The sequence below is a fragment of the Lontra canadensis genome, unplaced genomic scaffold (assembly GCF_010015895.1).
Source record: "Lontra canadensis isolate GAN:19392208 unplaced genomic scaffold, GSC_riverotter_1.0 scaffold15, whole genome shotgun sequence".
Classification (NCBI taxonomy): Eukaryota; Metazoa; Chordata; class Mammalia; order Carnivora; family Mustelidae; genus Lontra; species Lontra canadensis.
Genome location: NW_022631009.1, coordinates 15,294,679 through 15,316,305, shown reverse-complemented (window position 1 = coordinate 15,316,305; position 21,627 = coordinate 15,294,679). Strand labels below are relative to the sequence as shown.

The following is a 21,627-nucleotide window of genomic DNA, read 5'->3' as shown; positions in this document are numbered from 1 at the left end:
TCCAACTCTTGGTTTCAGCTCAGGTCATGACCTTGGGGTCCTGGGATCAAACCCTGCATTGGGCTCCCTGCTCAGAGGGGAGTCTGCCTGAGGATTCTCTCCCTATCCCTCTCCCAACCCTGCTGCCCTGCTCTCTCTCTCTCTCTCTCAAAATAAATAATAAATCTTTAAAAAATACTCTTTCTAACATACACATCAATGCTTTTATTCATGTTTTTATTCCGTTTGTGAAGAATACGTTTTGAGAATTTTGTCCAGGGGTGGTATTAATAAAGTTTTATCTCACTTGGTTATGATTCCAGAGCACGCACCTTTAGTCGCGCCACGCCCACAGGCATATTGAACAAAGGCCCCCCTGCACTGGGAGCGCGTAGAGGTGAACCTGTTTCATTGGTCAGAGTCATCTTCTGCTTGTTTTTCTCCAAGGGAAGCAAGGCAGTCCCCCCATCCCAACCCTGAAGAGAAGACCACACCCGGTGACTGGGCCCTTGACTTTTATTCCCTGGAAAGACAGAATTAGTAGAGTCCTTCTACATCTGTTGATTTGGAAAAAAAAATATTGAAAACTAATATCATGGACAGAGTCTTGCTTTAGATACTTAATTTAAGTGTTTACAATAGTCTTGTTATTAGAATATCTCACAGATAGATAAGCTTTGTTCCACTCGTCTGTCTGTAACACCTTCATGCTTTTGCCAGCTAGACTGCCAAGCTTTGAAGCTTTTGCGCCCAACTTTCAATAACTTGTGTCATGAAAATCTGCTTTCCCAAAAGCTGCTATATTTATCACAGCACCTACTTGTATGGTTTAACAATGCCATCGTTTTTCTTTTTCTTCTTTGGAAGGAGATGCCTTTCTCATTCCCATTCTTCCATTTTGCCATAGACTGTTACCATCAGTTTCAAATATCAAGTATATTTCAAGTTCAAAATATAGGGGAGTTCTGAATCATGTATAGTTACAGACGAAAATAAAGGTACGCATCATGAAACCAGAACATGTAATGTTTTGGCAGGAAAAGGGAAAAAAAAAAAACAAAAACCTTTTACATTTGGTTTTAAAATTGACTATATTGTTAATATCAGGATTGTCCTTTTTTCTTTGGAGGGAAAGGGCTGATATTAAGATTGGCTCAAATGGTAATAAGGAGACAGTTTAAAAGGTATCCAAAAGATTCATTACATATTGCAGTGGATTAATTCATGAGGGACAGACCTATCTCAGTATCGAAGGATGACTTTGTGCCGGATAGAGCTTTTTCTTTCTTCCACAGAATGCCTTTGGGGTAAATCTCAAAAAGAGACTGCTGAATAGAATTGACCACTATTTTTTTTTTTTAATGTGTAAATAGGTCATCGATAGTTGAATGTGTTTATGTACATTTTTTACCCACTCTGTGTAATTCTTCATACTAACATTTTTATTTTGACCACACCACTTTCTCTGACCCTACCTATTTTCCTTGTATTAATATTCTGAGGTAAAGTAAATTAGATGGCTTTATTTACTGTTTGAGCAATAAATAATAATAATAATAAAATAAAATAGTAGCCTTTCCTCAAGTAAGTGTAAGCCCAGTGTGTTGAATTTTCATATATATCTTCTTCACACTCAAGATTTGAGTTCAGACTTGACAACAGTTCTGTGGTAGAAAGCCTCATGATGTTATTGTCAAGCTGTAAGGACACTGGAGATCATCTTACAAAGGAGAAACATGAGACCAAGAGAGGTTAAATGATTGGCCTCAGGTAGCTCAGCTGGGATCATGGCTTTCCGGGTCCCTAAACCCCGCCACAGGTTTATGTGAGGAAGGATATTCAAGAACAATTTACTTTTTCCTTCCCAAGGCTTCGGTGCTGACACTCTTTTGCACATTGCACTAGGTGCAAGCCCAGAAATTCTGCCAGGAGCAAAACAACACTCCTTAAACACTCTGTGACTTTCAGAACTGTATAAAATAAAAGGTTGAAGTTAATGGTTGCCAGCTTGCAGGGAGTAGTTCCTCTTCGGAGCCAAATATATGTGGAGAACAGATGAGACTGTGGGAGTGAGTTGGCAAAAGGGAAAGAGAAATGAATCTATTCTTTTTTTGAAACCAAAAGTATAATAAATATCTGGATAATTTGGATGTTTATTATTCACTTAGAGACTCTCCCATTTAAAATATGAAATATCTGTATCTTTAGTGTGAGTATTCTTAAATAATTTTATATTCTTTTCCTAACTATCATGAAATAATTTTTTTTTTTTGGAAGTAAAGAGATTATTTTAATGACCTGGATATATGGAACTATTTGTATTCACATTCTTAAAAGATCATTATTTCTTACACGGAAATTCCTATATTGAAGCAGTGACTCATGTTGCGATAATGGGTTTCCATAATTTTGAGAACTAAAAGCAAATATACCTCAGAGATAATGATTATTTAAATTTTTCGTTCATAGAGATAAAACTGTCTTTGACATAAGGAGTATGGATATAGGAGCCAAGAATTCTATCATTTTATTTCACACTCATTTTGTTTTTGAAAAGTCTCTTATCGTGTTTGAGATCCCACATACCACAGTGATCTTAAAGACGCTTGTTAGCAGAAGCTCTCTGGGATTTCACTCTCATGCTGTCCTTAAGGGATATTTTGTAGAACTGTGCTCAAGAGAAACACTATTCTAATGAAACCTTCCTGGGATTTTCATTCATAAATCTGTTCTGTGCCTAACGGTATAGTGTAGTGGTCTTTGTTAGAGCACATTACTGATGACTTTCCAATTTAGACTTCTCACATTCTTTTCTAATTTAAGTCTATTCTTAATTTATTTGAACTTGAGTTTGAAAATGTGTCTAGCACATCAATTTTTTTCAAGCAATGGAATTTTTTTAAAATATTTTTTTATTTTTCACTTATTTGACAGAGATCACAAGTAGGCAGAGAAGCAGGCAGAGAGAGAGGAGGAAGCAGGCTCCCCACTGAGCAGAGATCCCAGGACCCTGGGATCATGACCTGAGCCGAAGGCAGAGGCTTCAACCCACTGAGCCACCCAGGCGCCCCTCAAGCAATAGAAATTTGATAATCTTTTACTAAGTTGAATTTTGTTGCTTCTTTAAGAATTATTGTAGGTAAAATACTTGGTATCAGTTGGGAAATTCCTGAAGTTACTTCTTCATTTAAAAAAAAAAAAAGTTTTTATTTATTTATTAATTTAAGTAATCTGTACACCCAGTATGGGGCTCAAACTCAGACCCCAAGATCGAGAGTTTCATGCTCTTCCAACTGAACCAACCAGGAACCCTGGAAGTTACTTCTTTAAATCTGTTTGCACACCTCTGTCTTTCCGTCTCTCTGTTTCTCTCTCTCTCTCTCTCTCTCTCTCTCATTTTTAGACACAATAAACAAAAGGAAGATGTCAACTCTCACCCAAGGCATATCCCAATATAATTCAGTTTCATTCATTTTTAAATGTAAACAAATAACTTCAATAGAAACACATGATACACCTAGTCATGTCCGAATGATGTCTGGCATTCATTAGACATGGAGAATATTTAGGTGTTATTGCTAAGAATCTGTTTTTATATCATCACACAGATAATCTTGACCCTGCAAGACTACATGGAATAGAGTTACTCTGTTTCTATAATTTAAAGTGATCTTCTATTTTTTGAAAGAAAAAAAAAATCTCGGCCTCTGTAGCATCAAGCTCAAATATTTCGCATGGTGTCCTATATAACTTTTTAAAGGATATTTACTAAAAAAACCATTTTTATTAGGTGGAAAGCATCATACTAAATGCTTTCTTTCTCTCTCTCTCTCTCTTTAGATTTTAATTGTTGATTTTTTAAAAGTATGCTCTCAACCCAGTGTGAGGCTCAAACTCATAACCCTGTGATCAAGAGTTGCGTGCTCCACCAACTGAGCCTGCCCGGCGTCCCCATACTAAAAGTTTTATAGTTCCTGTCAAATCAGTAATGTTGAGACTATGTGCCATGCACAGAATTACTGAAAACACAATTGTGCAGGGCCTCAAGTTATATTACTCGACATTTCTCCCCATTCTTGGTAGTCCAAGATTTTAAGTTATTATGCCCCCTTAGGATAGGCTGTTGGTAAAGGGAATTTCTAAATTCAAGTTCACTGTCACTAGAGACTTCACAGACTTAAAGGGAGAGTGATACAATGTTTTTGTGACTACCAGATTGTGTTTGAATTCAATTCCAGTGTGGAGAACTGCTTGGATATTAACCGAAACTTTTACGGTGTAGTAAAGTATAAGGTCAAATCATATACAGTACCATTTTTTCATTTAGATGTAGACAATAATTCAGTTGGAGGAGATTGGCCATTTTTCTGGTTCTAACTATATAAATCTAATGTCCACAATAATTTGGAAAATTTTCTATGCCTACTATCAAATATGTTTTTATAGCTGAGAGAATAGGAACAGCGATGAATTGTTAAAACAGCTATGAATTTCCACAAATAGACTTCAGCCCTCTTCACCTATTGCCCAATCAACATACTGAGAGCATTTTTATCAGCATCAAACCACATCTCATGGCATTGGCTTGAGATTTTCTAATGATATTTTGTTATATTTCCTCAACTAAAGTCAATGGAGGCCAATTTTTCCATCAAGTGACACTTCTAGCTCTTTTAAAAGGCTGCAAAGTCAGGCTCTTCTCATAGGTCAGATTTTCCTAAGACTTCTAGCTCTTCTTAAGCCTCATTTTGGAAATCCTCAACAAATATTTCCAGCAAAACTTGGAATCCCTAAGATAGCATTATGTCACTGGTTTCTTGGGTTAGAATTATCCTCTGTGCTTTACCTTTGGGCTGTCTACTTTTATCTCCATTAACCTTTTGGCTTGAGTATAAACATTTATTGAAGGCTACCTCCTTTGTCGGTCCAGTAACTCCAAAGGTTAGTGAGAAGTGGATGCTAGTTTGACCTCTTTTATCCACATTAGATGATTCTAATTATTCCTAAGAAATGACACTTTTGACCCATTTTGTCCTTGTCAAGTTTGTCTAGTTGTAGGCTGTCGAAGCATGAAACTCTGGGTTCAAACAGTGTCCAGGAGTGCACATTTTTCCAGCTTACAATGTGGAGCCTCAAAAGTGCACACTGTTTCTTTTTCTTTTTAAAAAATGCCAGTTTAACTGAAACTCAGGGCTCCTGTTATGTACCTTGAATTGATTTATTCCTGAAAGAGACTGCATAGATATGAAGTGTAAACTTTAACCTGTAAAACCCCATGGGCTATTGAATACAGAAAAAAAAAATGAAGAAAACCTTTGCATAAGTGAGGATAGACTAGGTTTTGCTGAGGTTGCAAGCAGCTCTACTACCACAGCGACTTTGTACATAAAGAAAGAAGTTTCTTTCCTTATCATGCTATGTGACCATTGTGATTCCCGGGGCTTCCTCCTTACATGCTTCCACGATCACTTCAGCAAAAGCAAGGCATGATGGTGAGTCCAGTGGCTCTTACGGCTTCTCTGTGGAAGTGACAGAGCCATCTCTTGTTCAGTTTCATTGGTCCAGCGAAGTCATATGGCCACCCCTCACTTCAAAAGAGATCTGGAAAGTAGAGAGCTGGAAACAGCTGATCAATAGCCCTGGTGACTACCATCAGGTTTAAATTGGAAACTTAAGAGCTTCCTGACTTTTATGTGTATAACTACAAATGTGACTAACACCTGAGAAATAGGAAGGATTCAGTAAATGATTTGGGGCATTTTTATTTGCTTATTTATGTAGCTATTCAGCAAGAGTTTGACGTGCATCTGCAGTACACCAAACATCATGCTGGTTGCTTTAGATTACTTTCCTTAAGATAACAATGATTTGGCAGATGTGCATTCTGAAATTCAGGCCATTGGAGTTGAAGTGGTTTTCCGGTCACAGAGCCAGCCCATAGCACATAGTAGGATTCAGGCTGAGGCCATCTGACTCCAAGAACAGTAATGTCCTTTTGGTTCCATCCCAACTGTAAGGTCAGTGGTGAATCATGAAATATTTTGAATACTCAATTGTAAAAGTGGACATTATAATTACCACTGTGTATATTTTCGTACTTGAAGACAAGAACAGTAAGCATATCTAATGACTGTGGAATGACAATGTAGATTTGATGTTATTCCGACAAAGAAGAAGCTGTTTCACGCTTTTGAGTACTTTTGATAAGGAACTTTAAGTCTTTTTTTCTTTTTATTTGACTGTAAGTTGGTAAGCCCAAATGCCTTTTGTATTAGTTTTCTATTGCTGCTGAAGCAAATTACTATAAATTTAATGGTTTAAAATAACCCAAATTATTAGTTCTATAGATCAGAAATCCAGTATGTAGCTCATTAGACTAAAATCAAGATGTCAGCAGGATGCGTTCCTATCTGGAGGTTCTAGGAGAGGATACCTTTCCCACCCTTCAGCTGGTGGCAGAATTCACTTCCTTGAGGTTGTAGAACTGAGATCCCAGTTTCCAGACCCCACAGTGTTCCTTAGTTTATAGCCTCCCTACGCCATCTTCAAAGGCAACAAAGGCAGATGGAATCCTTTTCATATGGAATCTCTTTGATCTACTGATCTGACTTTCTCTTCTATAAGAACTCATGTATTTAGATGGGGCCTATCTTGATAATCTAGGAAAATCTCACCATTTCATGGTCATAAATTTTAATAACATCTTTAAAATCCTTTTCCCCAAGTAGGGTAACATATTCACAGGTTCCAAGGAATTAGAGTATGGACACCATTAGGGGTTGTTTCTCTATCACAACTTTTATATCTACTCTCTTTCCCAACATATTGTGCCAACTGTATCCTCTGTAGGATGCTAATAAAATCTTGGCTTTACTTTCTTTATTTGTGAAATTAGGGAATTAAATTCATTGAACTTTGAAGTTGCTTCCAGCTCTTAACAGTCTAGACTTGTATGAGTCCTTATGATAGAGACATGGGAAAGTGAACCTAATGATCAATGTGGATATTATTGTTATTTTCTATTCATGGATTTTGCTGAAGTATAGATTTCATATAATCCTGGATAACTCCCTCCTTCTCACACTTGGTAATCTTCTTTGAAGTCAGTCAATCTCTACAAAAGTTGACTTCTTCAGAAAGAAATTGACTTACCTCCTCAAAACTGTAATAACTGGTCCCTTGAGATTTTTTATCTACTTATTATTTACTTTACAGCTTGGGTATAACTTTCAGCAAGACCTTGCTACATTTTTGCTTTTGCTTCGTTGGTTTATAGTAAAAGAAATTGTTTTTCCTTGTTTTTTAATAAGTCAGATTCTGCCTGTGCCCAGGTGTAATAAAGGTTTTCAAGGTTTTAAAAGGCGTGATGCCTAACTTACTACTAAGAAAAGATATTAATTAACTAGTCTAATTTGTATCATAAAATTAATTCCTTCAAATCCTAATTTGCTTATGTACTAAGTGGAGAAAATGTTAATACCTAAATCCTAGAGTTTAAAAATTAAAAAAGATAATTGAGGGGAAGAACAACATCCAACGTTAAGTGCTCAGTAGATGTAAACCACCGATATCGTTTTAACTATAGTAGTACTAATAGGGGTGGAGGTGAACAAGTCACCTCCCAGTTTGCCCAGGAATTTCCCGTTTAAGCACTGAAAATCCAGCATCCTGGGAGACCCTTAAGTCCCAGGAAAACCCAGATGGTTGGTCACCCCAGGGTTAGTGGTAGCTGGAGACTGAGCTAGACACAGAAATGGGGTCCTACTTCTACCAGCTATTTGACTTAAAGAAATTATTAATCTTTGAATTGCAGGGTTTTGTTTGCTTGTTTGTTTTGGTTTTTGGTTTTTGTTTGTTTTTTATCTGAGAATGGACATGAAGACTAAATAAGTCAGGAAAGTGTCTAAGAAAGTCCCTGCATAAGTAGCATACGTAGTAGCACCATATTCTTCCTAATTAAACTGTCTTTACTGGTTTCCTTTGCCTAGAAATTTAAGTATGAAAGGTTTTGCCTGGTTTGAAGAGGTCCTTCAAAATATGCTTCTCTTGCCTTGCATTAATCCCAAAACAATTTACACATGATTTCATACTCCTTATTATGCTACTTTTTACATTACATTAAACTTTTTCTTACGTATCTGTATCTTTCACCGAAAAAGATGTCCTCATATTCCAAGCACCAATCAGAGGACCACGATGGAGGTGGTTTGTATGTTCATAAATGAACAGAAGATTATAGTATCAACAAAATCAATTGATTTGCTTTACACTAAAAGAGTCCCTAAAGAACTTAAGTGATCAATATCTATTTTTCATATTATCTGTGGAAAATTATAAAAGCTGATCTACTGTGTAGAAATTTTTGTGGCTCTAAGAACTATGGAGCATGAAGATTAAATAAAAGGCATGTCTTTCCCATGAAATAACAGTACAATAGAAATGGGGGAGGTGCCTGCCATTGAATTCTGTTCTTTAAAAATGGAAGAGAGAAGGTTTTAGCAATAAGACCACGAAATCTCTTACATGCGGGTTTATCAAAATGGTGTGCTCTCTCTTGTGACTTGTTCTGCCTACTGCTCAGAGAGCCGCTGACCCTCATCTGTGGATTTACCGGTTTCTCTGGTAGTAAGAGAAGCAGGCAAATGCATAATTAAGACCTAATATTTCATTGGCTATGGGTCCTTATCATTTCAGATTGAAGAAGCTTGCTTGTCCTCAATTCTGTTTTCAAACGGAAATAAAAATGGTCACTCAGACTAATCACCATAAAGATAACTTGATAACATTTTACCTGTTGTTAAAAAAAGATATTTCCTCTGGGGCTTTCACCTAACCATCCTTAGAAGACTGTACTTTCAGGAACAATTTCTATAGTTTGTTACTAGGAAAGTTTCTCTGAACATGTAAAGCACCAGATAAATGTTTGCCAAATATTAAGATATGTAGTTGAAAAATTAAGAATTTGAAATGAATCAAAATATGAATATAAAAAAAAATTTGTAGGCTAGTATTTCTCACCATCTGTTTTGCCATCTCTTTTAACATTTGAAATATTTTTTCAGACTTCTTTTTTTAAATTATTCATCATGGTTGATTTTTTTTTCATTAAACAGTATGTTTTATGGTTTTTCTACATCTTATAATATAGTTCATACTTCAGGAAATGACTTAACACTCATCTTATGCCTAGTTGTCAATATGGGTTTGCAGCTAACAATAGATCCGTGTCTCAGATGCTATCATTGTTGTCATTCAGCAGGTGAAATGGGTTTTCCAGATTCCTGAGGGATTTGAAATGACCAGATTACGTGGAACTCCTCAAGTGAATACTTATTAATGCCAATTTGGTAAATTTGTGGAAGAGTCCCCAGAATGAGCTGAGATCTCTTTGGCAGGATCATATCTAGGTGAAGATTCAGTTCAGAAATTACCTGGAGACCCTTGCATTGTAGTCTGTTGTGGTTTTGTGATATTTGATATACAGACATGGTCTGGTGGGTGATAAAAGTCTGAACGCTGGTTCACTGTGACTCATCCGGTAACAACAGTCTTGCTAAAGCTCACTTGTCTCCTCCCCAGTTTACTTCCTGCCACGTTTAACGTAATTAAAGACAAATAATTTGGATGCGAAACAGCCTAAAAGAATGAACATTCTGAGCCTTATATTTAAAATGCACCAATGGAAATATTTTGTTAGAACGAGGGCACGAGTGTCCCTGCTTTGTGTGCTTCTCAGAGTGAGGGATGTCATGCTTTAGTCGCTCTGCCTCGGAATTTATTCACGATCCCTCTTTTATAGTCTTTCTGGAGACCATGTACGGTGAATCATTAGCATTATTATTATTTTGGTTACAGTCAGACTACATATCCACACCCAGCAGAGGGCTTGGGTAGATTTCATTATTCATTCGACAGAAATTCCTACTCTAATATAAATGTTGCTCAGGATAGAGCTTTGAAATGGATCCTGATTCTTTAAATTCTTTCCTGTCTGTTTCAGGAAATAGTGAGATCCTGTTGATAGTGAAGTACAATGTGTCTAAAGTTCACTTCTAAACACTCTGCTCTTTGCAATGAAAGTCATCTGCATTCTCTTTATAATTCAGAGCCGCAAGAGATCTGTCTAATCTTGGAGATCTGATCCAGTATCATTTAGGGAAAAAAAAAAAAAAATCCTTGATAATAATTCTACCATTCAGATTAAGGAAAAGCAGTAAAGCCTTACAGGTTCTGTCGTCTTAAAAAGATATGAAACAGGGGAATAAGGACTTGGATTATGGTTTGGGAGATTTAGTTGTTTGTAAAAATAAAATGATTAGTACAGTTATTACTCAAGTTTTTAATCAACGAAAGCAAATGGCATCTGTTTGTTACCCTTCTTTCCACAGAAGACAAAGGCTCAAGTCCCAATGGTGCTGACGGCTGGTCCCAAGTGGCTGCTGGATGTGACGTGGCAAGGAGTGGAAGACAGCAAAAACAACTGCATTGTGTACAGCAAAGGTAAATGCAGGATCCTTTCTCTCTCTCTTTGCAAGTTTTGGCAGCTGAGCAAGGCAGGCCCGCACCAAGTGAGCTGGAATAGGAATGCAAAGTGAAACGTGACCCACTCTTTTCCTTTTTCTCTCAAGAATCTCTCTAACCTGCGTTTCCAGCAGAGTCTACTGGGCTTTTTCTGTACAGGATAGGATAAGACAGAAAGTGTTATACCATTGATGACTTAGATCTGCACACAGTTACCTAACCCTGTATTTGAGTGGCGTGACTGGTACCCTCCTTGCTGTTAGCTTTATTAATAGCCAGTTTGAGGAGATCCCAGGTTCCTCCCTCTAAGACATTATCTACAGAAAGTAAATTCCTTTTGAAATTTAGCGATCCATGTCAAGGTGTATGCTCCAGGAGGCATTCCAGCCCCTTTCTTGAAATCTCTCATGATGAGGATAGCTGAAAGGGAAACACCGCAAAGACTGAGAATTCCTCCCCATGGTGATTTCTGAAGGGCAGGAGGCAAACGGGGGAAGAGGAAACCAATGGCTTGCAGAGTTTTGCCTTTGATTTGTTCAGTGTGACATCAGCCTAGACCTGTCATCTAGCTACAGTCTGGCTACAAAGGAGCCGAAGGTCCATGATGGCACTCCCAGACACAGGCCCCTCTTCGTGTGTGGTGTGGTTTTGGGCACTTTTCTCTATATTCAAGTTATGGGCCCCAGCTCTCTACTCTTACAGTGAAATCCCTAAGAGCGTCTCTTCGTAAATATTGCAAAACCTTGGGCTTCTCATGTTTAATTTCTTTTAGCTTTCTTTTTTAACCAAACAGACCTACTGAGATCAAAGATTTACTTGCACATTGAACCTAGAAACCATAAAAGCATACAAGGGAACAAGCAAATAAGCACCCCTATCAATATATTAACATATAAAACACTAATCATAACATCAAAGACTCTTAAAAACTTGCTAGAAACAATTACAACTTGTTCCTATAATCATTACAATTTGTACACTTATAAGAGGATTGCCTTTAAACTACCATGAGCCTTTGAAAGTTGAAACACCGGAAAGAGGGAATTTGCAAGCTAAAAAAACAATCTGCACACCAGGATCTGATTATATTCCTTTCCCTTCTATAATTGCCGGTCCCGGACCCACTCATTTTTTTCCAACCTGAAATACCTGTGGTAAGCTGGTGGGAGTTTTTAGCGGAAAGGAAAGTGTGATTTTCCCAGGACATTGTCAATATGATCTATCAAAGCGGAAGGGAATGGTATAGCAAACTAGTTGACCAGTGCCCACAATCAGAATGCAGAAATACAAAAGAAGCCTTGGAGTATAGGATTAATTACGAGGAATAAATTTTGGTTATGCAGTGTCTTATCTTGGTGATGGCAATACAATATGGAGGAACCAAGCAAAGAGCTGTTCTCTTGTCATAATCCAAAATCCATTGCATTTTTAAATCAGCCATTCTTTTGGGAGCAGTGATTGTTAGATTGTTACATATAAGGAAAAAATATGGTAAAATTCCAATTCTGTGTTCAGTGGAGTGCGTTAACTTGAACATGTTTATGTGTTTTGTATCATGGTTGGCTATATAGTAAGTCTGCGGGCAAGGAATAATTTGGAGTAATTTATGGAATGTTCCTAATTAATTAACTCATAAAGCATGCATTGAGCCCAACTACATACTAGCCTATTATGTGGATACTAAGAGCCACCATTACTAAGCCCAACTGAATCTGCTCTGTGGTACTTCTATACTGTACCAGATTGTATGTGTTTCTCTCGCTGTTCTTCATCACGTTGTTTTACGATCATTATTATATGGGTTCAAGAAAAGAGTAAAAAAGCCAAAAGTTAGGAAAAAAGAAAAAAAGGGGGAAAGTTAGCTATTAGCTTCTGGCAAAAGGAAAAAGTGAGGTGTTAGCTAGTATTGCCTGCCTTTCCGATCTACTCTCTAGTTACCGAGGGCAAGAACTATGTCTTTGTTAACCTCCTATCCTTGGTCTGGTGTGCTGCCTGTACCAAAAAAAAACACTAAATAAATACTGATTGGCTGACCAGATAAACAAAGGATGAGTGGTTGTCAGAAACTGTAATAGGCATTTCACATACTCGAATGATGAGCCCTATGAATTATGGCTATTTAATGCTTCTTAACTGACAAAAGGTAATCTGATATTTTTCAAATTAAGAACTATTGGCATTGAGGTTCAAACAGCAGGGACGGCAGTAACTACTGTAGAGGCCTTATTTCATTTGATCTTCATTGAATACTTCCTATGAGGTAATTTACAAAAGGTGAAATTGAGATTTAGGTGGGTTAAGTAATTTGCCATGGTCCCATAGCTAGTAAAGGGTTGGAATGTGTTTCAAACGTGCATTTGTCTAACTTAGGGTCTGAGTTATACATATTGAATAATTTCTCCCCATATGAGGCTTTCAAACAGCTCAATGACATAGGTAGTGTGTTTTTTATTTTACATGGTTTGCCATTATGACTTAGAAAGATAGTATGGCTGTTCTTGGTCATAGAGAGCTGATAATGGAGCCAAATTTGAATCTGGGTCAAATTTGAATCTGGATCTTAATCATTCCAAACCTTATGTCCTGTACTGTGAGACTCTGATTTCCCTCTGCCATTATTATATGATTAGTAAATTCTTCTAAATCACTCGGGTATTTATGTCTGGAAATCACAAAGAGTATATATTATGATATGGCACTCTCCAAATGCATTATACAGAATCCCAAGTTTGTTTAAAAAAGAGCCCTGTGACCTAATATTGCCTGTCATGGCCCCTCTTGGAAATTCACAATGCCTGCTGCCACTGATACTCTGAGAAGTTCTATGGTAAAACACTTGTTTAACTCATTTGACCATATGATATCTATATATCTATATCTATATCTATATATATATCTATATCTATCTATCTATCTATATATATATATTTTTTTTTTCTCCTTTCAAGTGGACACCCTTTGGAATTAGTGTTCTGGGTAACATACTCAGAAAAATTCTCCCTTAAATTCTATTCTGCTCTCCTGGATGGGCTTCAGAGGCCTGATACTAATTCCTACTATTCAGATTCCCTCTGGAGGGAAGGAATAGCTCACCAAGACTATGACTCAAAGTACTGTGAATACCTTGATATGCTGTGATTGTACTAGGGATCATCTGAGTCATGGAAAATATGACCCCAGGAAGCACTCCTATCAGGACCCCATGGATTCTGAGTTTGTTGTCTTCAAAGGCTTACACGTATGATAAGGCTCCTTAAAGCAAAAGAGTTTTGTAGTTGGAAGGTTTTGGTGATTTACATTTAATCAGGATTGATTTGGACATCCATAAAGTGTGAAGCATTTTCATAATATGTATGTTATTTATTATTTGGGACTGTTTTCAAGTGATAGAAATCCAAAGGAAATTGGCTTATCCAAAAAAAAAAGAAAGAAAGAAAGAAAGAAAGAAAGAAAGAAAGAAAGGAAAAAAAAAAAGAAAAGAAGAAGAAGAAAGAGGAGAAGAATGTGTGTGTGTGTGTGTGTGTGTGTATGTGTGTTTGTGTGTGTGTTGGGGGTAGGGGGAGGATCATAAAACTGAGAGGCCAAGAATGTTCTAGATTTCAGGAACAGCTTAATCCAGTTGCTCAAACTTTGTCCCCAGACTGTCTCTGTTTTCCGCCCATTCTTTCTTTTCTGGGTTTCATTTTCAGAAACATTCTCCTCAGGTAGTGGGAAGCTCCAGACTTATTCTACCAGGACAGAAATTCCAATGAAAACAGTTTTTCTGGGTTTTGGTTAGGGCACATCGCATACCAATCCTTGACACAGTTAATCACAGTGTCTCTCCCTGGCAGACTACAATCATCCTTAGACTAGAATTAACCCCACATGAGCCACTAAGAGAAGAAATAGTTCCCCAAATGATACCAAAGTGCTGCTGACAGATACAAAGGACTAGTTGCCTGATGGGCTAACTTCATGCACTTAGGCACAAAACATAATTCCTAATGTCTAAGAAGCACTCACCGAAGATGACAAATAAATTCCTGAAGCCAAAATTGCATTTCCTTATTTTGTTTTCTAGCTAAGAACCTACATTACTTATGAATTCTGTGCCAGAATCATTATTATAGGACCTGGCTATCTGAGAACATATCAGTACCTATTTACAAATAGAATGTAAAATGCGTACGTGTAGCATTTTTTAAATGCCCTGACTGTGAAATTTTTGATATCATTTTCTTATGGTGTCTTAGATAGGCCACTTAGTGTATAACTATTCCCATTTAAGAGGCATACTTACTTCTTAAAGTATTATTAAATGTGAGCTAATAGCAAAATTAAATATAACTATAGCTTTCATTTCCAGGGTGTCCATCAAATAATTATTATAAAATTATATCAGTGCTATGTGACAGGCTGCCATCATCTTGTTTCATCAAAGTAAAAAAGTATAGTATTTGGCATTAATATTGTAATCTGATGTACTTTTTCCCTGCCTCGACTACCCCCTGTCATTCCAGAAAGTAATTAGCTCATCCAGACATTGATGGACCAGACTTGTTGGGTCATCTGTTTTTTGCCATTATTCTCAACAGACTCCAGATAATTCTAATTTGCTTATCTCCAATGGAAAAAGACTGGAAAGCACCATGCTGAAGTTAAAGAGAGGATGCTGGGGGGTAGGATTAGCAAGGTCTGCCCACTAAGTCCTAAAATCCACTAATGCCTATTGCGCATAGGAGGCCGACTTTTCTATGTACCGTGGTGTTCTTTACTTCATAGTGTTTGCAGAGTATGGTGACCTTTCTCACATCTTAAAAGTAAATAGGTTCCTTCGGGTTGTTTTTGTTTTTGTTTTTGTTTTTGAGTACTCAGAATTAAGCCTTGATGCCTTGACCTTGTGGCTGTGTTCATTCAGTTCAAGTAAGGAATAATGGAGTTTTCCATGGAGTTGTCATTTCAGAGTAGACACGTTCTCTAGGTATGGGTACTAAGAGAATAAACATTGTCAATCAAAAGAATGGAAAAGTATCAGTGAACCCTCACTCCCACCCTAACCACAGATTTGTTTTTATATGAAAGCACGGTATCATTGTAAAAAAAAAAAAAAAAAGCTATTGCTGGTATGTGACTTTGGGCAAATCATGTAGCCTATAAATCTTGATTTCCTCAGCTGTGAAAATGGAATAGCCATGGTTATGTTGGAGAATTTTTGAGAGGCAGAACCTTGTAAACTTAACTGTGTATATTATTATAAATATTATATTGCTAATTATCTTACACTCAATCCAATTTGCACTTGTGGACACGTCAGTACAAACTTAGAGGAAATGAAACCAGGCTTTTATGTTGGTATCAAGCAAGTGTGCATGAAAACATGCCATCTGATGCCAGATTTATAGCCCAGGATTCCAAAACTCTCGTTCAGTTACTGTTGAACTCACATCACAGTCTCTGCAGAGAACGGTCTTATAAAATCAAGGGCCCAAAGCCTTTGCCTGAAGATGTTACTGGGCTTTTTTTCCTTGAACGCATGGCATTTTTATTTTTAGTGGAAGTCTTATGTAAAGTGTCTAGTATCAAGATGATAATGATTAAAAAAATAATGATAATACTGCTCATACTAAGACTGTTAGTATTAATATAATATTAAGCACTTATTCTACACAGACATTAATTTGCATACTGTACCTACATTTTATTTACTGTTACAACAGGCTCATGATGTAAGCAGCAATATCCCTACTTTACAGCTGAGTAAACTGAGGGTTTAGATAAGAAAATAATCCAAGGATCTTTGGCTCATACACGGTGAAATTAGGATTCCATCTTGAGCACGTTGACTTTCAGTTTCCAGTTATCTAATGAACAGAGTTCTGATGCTGCCCTTCGCTGGGCCAAGGCTGCAGGTTATTGATCTTTTTCACAAGTGTGCATCCGTGTCCATCAGCAACTCTGTGTTTTTTTCCCTAATTCAATGGTGAGCTAAAATACCAGTCACAGCAGAGCGTTGTGCTAATACCTCCTGCTTTCAAGACCACAGCAGTGCTCGCTTCGGCAGCACATATACTAAAATTGGAAAGACCACAGCGATTTAAAGTCACATAGAAGACCAATCTCAAAATCATCTCAGGGTTCTGATTTTGCCTGTTTGCACAAACTTAACTGTGAGTGAGTTCATTTAAGCTTTGATGGATTGTCTACGATGTTCAAGATCCTATACTAGACACTGTTGAAATAATGCAGAAATTCTAATAGACCTCACTTGGATGAGTAACTTTCTGCACACTGACTAAATTGATCAACTTTTCAAAAAACAAAGATCTTTTAGCGTGAGGACTCTTGCAAAGTCTGGATGATTTTCCACCTTCAAATAGTGAATCTGTTGCATGTTGCTAGAATTTTGACACAACAGCCTTATCTAACGTAGCAGCCAATTTTCAAAGTAGCCTGCAAGTTCCTGTTCAACTTCACCTAAAGGGCCTAATATTATGTAAATAAGAAGCTGTTTTTAAAAGAAAAAAATGTGTGCTTATATTTTAAGGGTTTATCTAACCATTCTGTCATTCACAGAAAATATACAACTGTCATCTGGTTTTATGGTATTCTTAAAAGAGGGTGGGTGCCTGAACCAAATATTTAGCAGCGGGAATTAAAAAATCATAAGGCGATTAAGTTAGCTAGTCGCGGAATTCCAATATTGCTTTTTAAATGACTTCAGGATATAGGAGGTACTAAGGTTATTATCTGTTATCAGGAATACAGTGGAATTGTACAACTGGATAATAACCAAACAAACTGACACAATGTAAAATTACATTATCAGTGTGTTAAAACAAAATTGCGCCCTAAAGGAGTCCACATGCCAGCTCAGAGCTGCAGTGTAATTATGCTTAACTCTGATAATTAAAATACAACGGAGATCAACAGAATCATTTTCATTAAGAAAATTATTAATGATGGTGGTATAACAGTAATTGATTGCAGAGCACCACAGGATAACGCGATGCCGAAAACCCAACGTGTTTCGTGAACATCTGAGGCTCTTTCTGGTTATGTTCTATGAGAAGGAGAGATGTTTTGAGGAGCGAGTTATTTATTGTGCCTATTCTAGGAACCAGTGATTGTAAAAATGGCTGCTTTAGAAAACCAGCATTTGGATTCAAATTGTCATTTCTGAGGGGTTCTTAAGGTCAAGACAAGTGACCCTGCCAGTGACTATGTTAATTTACAGTAGGACTCTCTGTTGCAAATGGCGGAATGACAGCAACTTCAGCAAATGTCAGGCATTCTGTCATTTCCTTTTCTTTCTTCAAGTCTACAGTTTTTACAATTATGTTAGTGATTTACTTGGGTTATTTCAGACTGGGTCTGATCGTACTGACTAGTTTATGTCCTTAGTTATTACTAATGTTGGCTATGTGATGTGAGAAAATACATTTGTTTCCATATCAACATCACTATGAATTTCTTTAATGAAATATTGGTAAATAATCCTGCATGAAAATACCATTAATTACCCCAGTTAGATGTGCTATCATATATCAGAGAAAAAAAATATCCTAAACCACCCTAGACCCATATATGAATGAAACATCTTGTCTCTTAGGGGTAAAAACCCAGTCAGGATGTTGGCCAATGATAACAACTAAGAATATATCAGTTTTATAAGTATAAAAATGAGAAATGAAGAGTGGGGTCTTTTGAGAGGTGACTCACTATCACTCAGGGATGTTAGCTTGTCAGTCAAAGAGATGCCAATCTTGAAAGCTACCCCAAAAGTATCTGACAGCTACAATGAGGGACAACTCTTTAGGGCAGATTTTTTTTCAGAGTGAGCTACTTGACTACTTTTTGAAAACAGTGGATTATGTAGAAGAAGAAATTATGTTATAATTCCAAATGAAAAAGTAGAATATAATGCTTTGTTCCTAGTATGATTATGATTATAATTATGTTTAAAAAAATGTCTGTGTAGAGAAACATACTTGAAAGAAATACCCTGAAATTATAAGAGTATTTCTGTAGAGGTGGTTAAATTTGAGGAGGATTTTTTGTATCCTTCGTCTATAATTTTCTTCACATTATTTTCCTCATATAATTTAGGAAAAATATTTGCAAGTGAAAATCATTCTTTGTCTTAACTACACTCTTGCTCTCCTTTTGATACAACTCAAACGAAAGGAACAAAGAAATCTTTGCCTTGCCCACAAAATGTCTCTCATCCATAGAATTTAAATTATTCCTCAGTGAGATAATTATTTTTCTTTAGCATCTCTATGAATATCCTGACACTTTGTGTTTCACAAGATAATTTTTAAAATAAAATTAAAGTAATTGACCCAATGCTTTTTGCATGATATGGCCTGGGTATCATGAGTGATACAAAAGGCTATGAAACACCCCCACCCCGGCTTAAGGAATTTACTGAAAGACCTTAATTGATGGGACGCCTGGGTGGCTCAGTGGGTTAAGCCTCTGCCTTTGGCTCAGGTCATGATCTCCAGGGTCCTGGGATCAAGCCCCGCATCAGAAACTCTGCTCAGCAGAGAGCTCCTTCCCCCTCTCTCTCTGCCCGCCTCTCTGCCTACTTGTGATCTCTGTCTGTCAAATAAATAAAATCTTTAAAAAAAGAAAAGGAAAGAAAGAAAAGAAAGAAAGAAAGAAAGAAAGAAAGAAAAAGACAGACCGACTTTAATTGATAAAGTTTGCATAATACTGAGTTCAGTCTTATGTGGTCAAAGAAAGTTGACAAAGATTGTGGAGTTTTGGTTGGATAGTGAAAATTAAATACTTAGTGAAAGTTAAATATAAGTTTGAGAAATGGGGAAAGGCATTTGAGGAGGTTGAAATTGTGTTGTGTAAAAGGTTGCAGACTACACTGTATACAATGTTTTCATGAGAGTATTGGTGCATACTTTAGTTAGAGAATTTACAAATAAACCAGTGAGGAAGCCTCCAAAAGTTCTAGAAGGCCATGTTGTAGGTTTCATTAAAAGTCCAGTCTGAAGACCTTGCAGTAAAGGCATTGGAGAGATACCAAAAGTTTTGAGGCACACACAATCACACTGAGATTTTAGTAAGATTTGAGCCTCCAAGTTTCAGCGTAGGTCCATCCCATAATAAAACTAACACTTTATCTGTCGAGGAAATAACATCATACCTCTACCCTTCTAGAAGACGGTAATCAGTCATTCACCTTGATCTACTCATTACCTGACTCTTACAATTTTTCAACTCCAAATGAACCTCTGTTCCTTCCCTGCCACAGCCAACATTTTAATGTTCACCAATGCCCCCCCCCGACTCTCCCTCCCCTCCCCATCTTTAATTCCAGATTACCTGCCTTGAATTTGGCGGGCTCATGATTCCAGTCACTCTCTCGTCATTCTTTCCTCACCCCCCTCTCTCTCTCTCTCTCTCTCTCTCTCTGACTTTTACTATACTGGCCTGACAATACCCCCTTTCTAGTCAGTCCAACTCTCCACTTTCCTTTGGCTACATCCAAGCAGCAGAAGTTAGGTAAAGTGATATCTGTGAAGTGCTTAGAATAGTGCCTCATCTACAGTGAATGCCATACAGATGTGGTCAGAACAAAACAAACAAACCACCACCACTAATGACAACAAAATAATAGCAACTAGACCCATTGCTGACCAGTTGATATTGCATTTGACCACAAGGTGAATGTTGAACCTTCAGTGTATGTAACCTTGCCATACAGACTTATTTTTCTAATCAAGGTGACTATTTCAGACTTCCGTCTCCCCAAATACACTGCATCCCTTATTAGATAATAGCCTTGCTTCTGTTTCACAGAGAAAGTGGAGAAGTGGAAGTGAATAGAACCCTCCAGAGGTTTCCTATCACAGTCACACTGATCTCATACAAGGATTGATATGACCCATGCTACCAAATCTGACCCATCGCCTATTTTTGTAAATAAAGTTGAACTGCAACATAGCTAAACCTATTTGTTTATACTTGTCTGTGGCTGTAAGAACAGAGCTGAGCCGCTGCAGAGACCCTCTGGCTTGCAAATTTAAAATATTTATGATTTGGCTATTTATTTATTTAAAAGATTGTATTCATTTACTTGAGAGAAAGAGGGAAAGCAGGAGCAGGGGGAGGGGCAGAGGCAGAGGCAGAAGCAGGCTCCCCACTGAGCAGGGAGCCTGATACGGGACTTGATATCTGGACTCTGGGCTCTTGACCTGAGCAGAAGGCAGGTGCTTAAGGGACTGAGCCACCCAGGTGTCCGGATTTGGCTTTTTATTAAAAAAGCTTGCCAATCCCTGAACTAAAACCTGCATAATCATTACTTTGACTTAACAGGCCCTTCATGATCTGCCTCTAGGTACCTCTGTGGATACATTTACTACAACTCCCCAACTACTCTGTCCCAGTGGGCCTGGGCCCCCTTGCTTTTGCTTGCTAGTACAAAAAATGCCTCTGCTTCAGGGTCTTTGTACTGTGCTCTGCCCCCACATTGATCCCTCTCTTATTTCATTCACAACACTCTCTAAACGTTGCCTTCTCGGAGGGTCTGCCTAACTACTCTGTTTCTCTTGCTCCTTCTTACCTTTCTCTCCTTTGTATAAGTCAGCTTTGGCTATTATAGCAAAACAGTATGGACTGGATGACTTAAATAATAGACACTTATTTCTCACCATTGTGAAAGTGAGAGTCCCAAGATCAAGGTGCAGACATATTTGGAGACTGATAAGAGGCCTCTTCTAGGTTTGCAGGTGGCCACCATCTTGCTGAATCCTCATGTAATGAAGGGAGAGAGAGAGAGAGAGAGCTCCTCCGTGTCTCTCTTTATAAGGGCACTGATCCTGAAGTGACCTAATTCTCTCCCAAAGGCTTCACTTCGAAATGCTATCACACTAGGGTTTAGGGCTTCGACATAAAAATGGAGGGAACGTATTCAGTTTATAACATCCTTATTTATCTTCATATTTGTCATTTTAGTATTTATTTATAATTTTAATGTCATTATCTCACCCACAGAATGAGTGTTCTTCAAAGATAGGAATTCTGTCTGTTTTTTAAACAGCGCATAGCACCTAGTAGGTGCTCATTAAATATTCATGAATGAGTGGACGATAAATAAAGGAGTTGTAGCTCATCTGTTAACATGGA

The 21,627-nt window shown here is 37.5% G+C and overlaps 1 protein-coding gene across 2 annotated transcripts in view; it reads left to right on the top strand.

Moving 5' to 3' along the window:
* The window catches only part of ZFPM2 (zinc finger protein, FOG family member 2), a 453,035-nt gene that overhangs the window by 283,366 nt on the left and 148,042 nt on the right, over nucleotides 1-21,627 (top strand). For both annotated transcript variants that reach the window (XM_032858490.1, XM_032858491.1), the window contains one exon: nucleotides 10,368-10,479. In XM_032858490.1, the coding sequence (XP_032714381.1) occupies nucleotides 10,368-10,479 (112 nt within the window). The remainder of the gene's footprint in view (nucleotides 1-10,367; nucleotides 10,480-21,627) is intronic.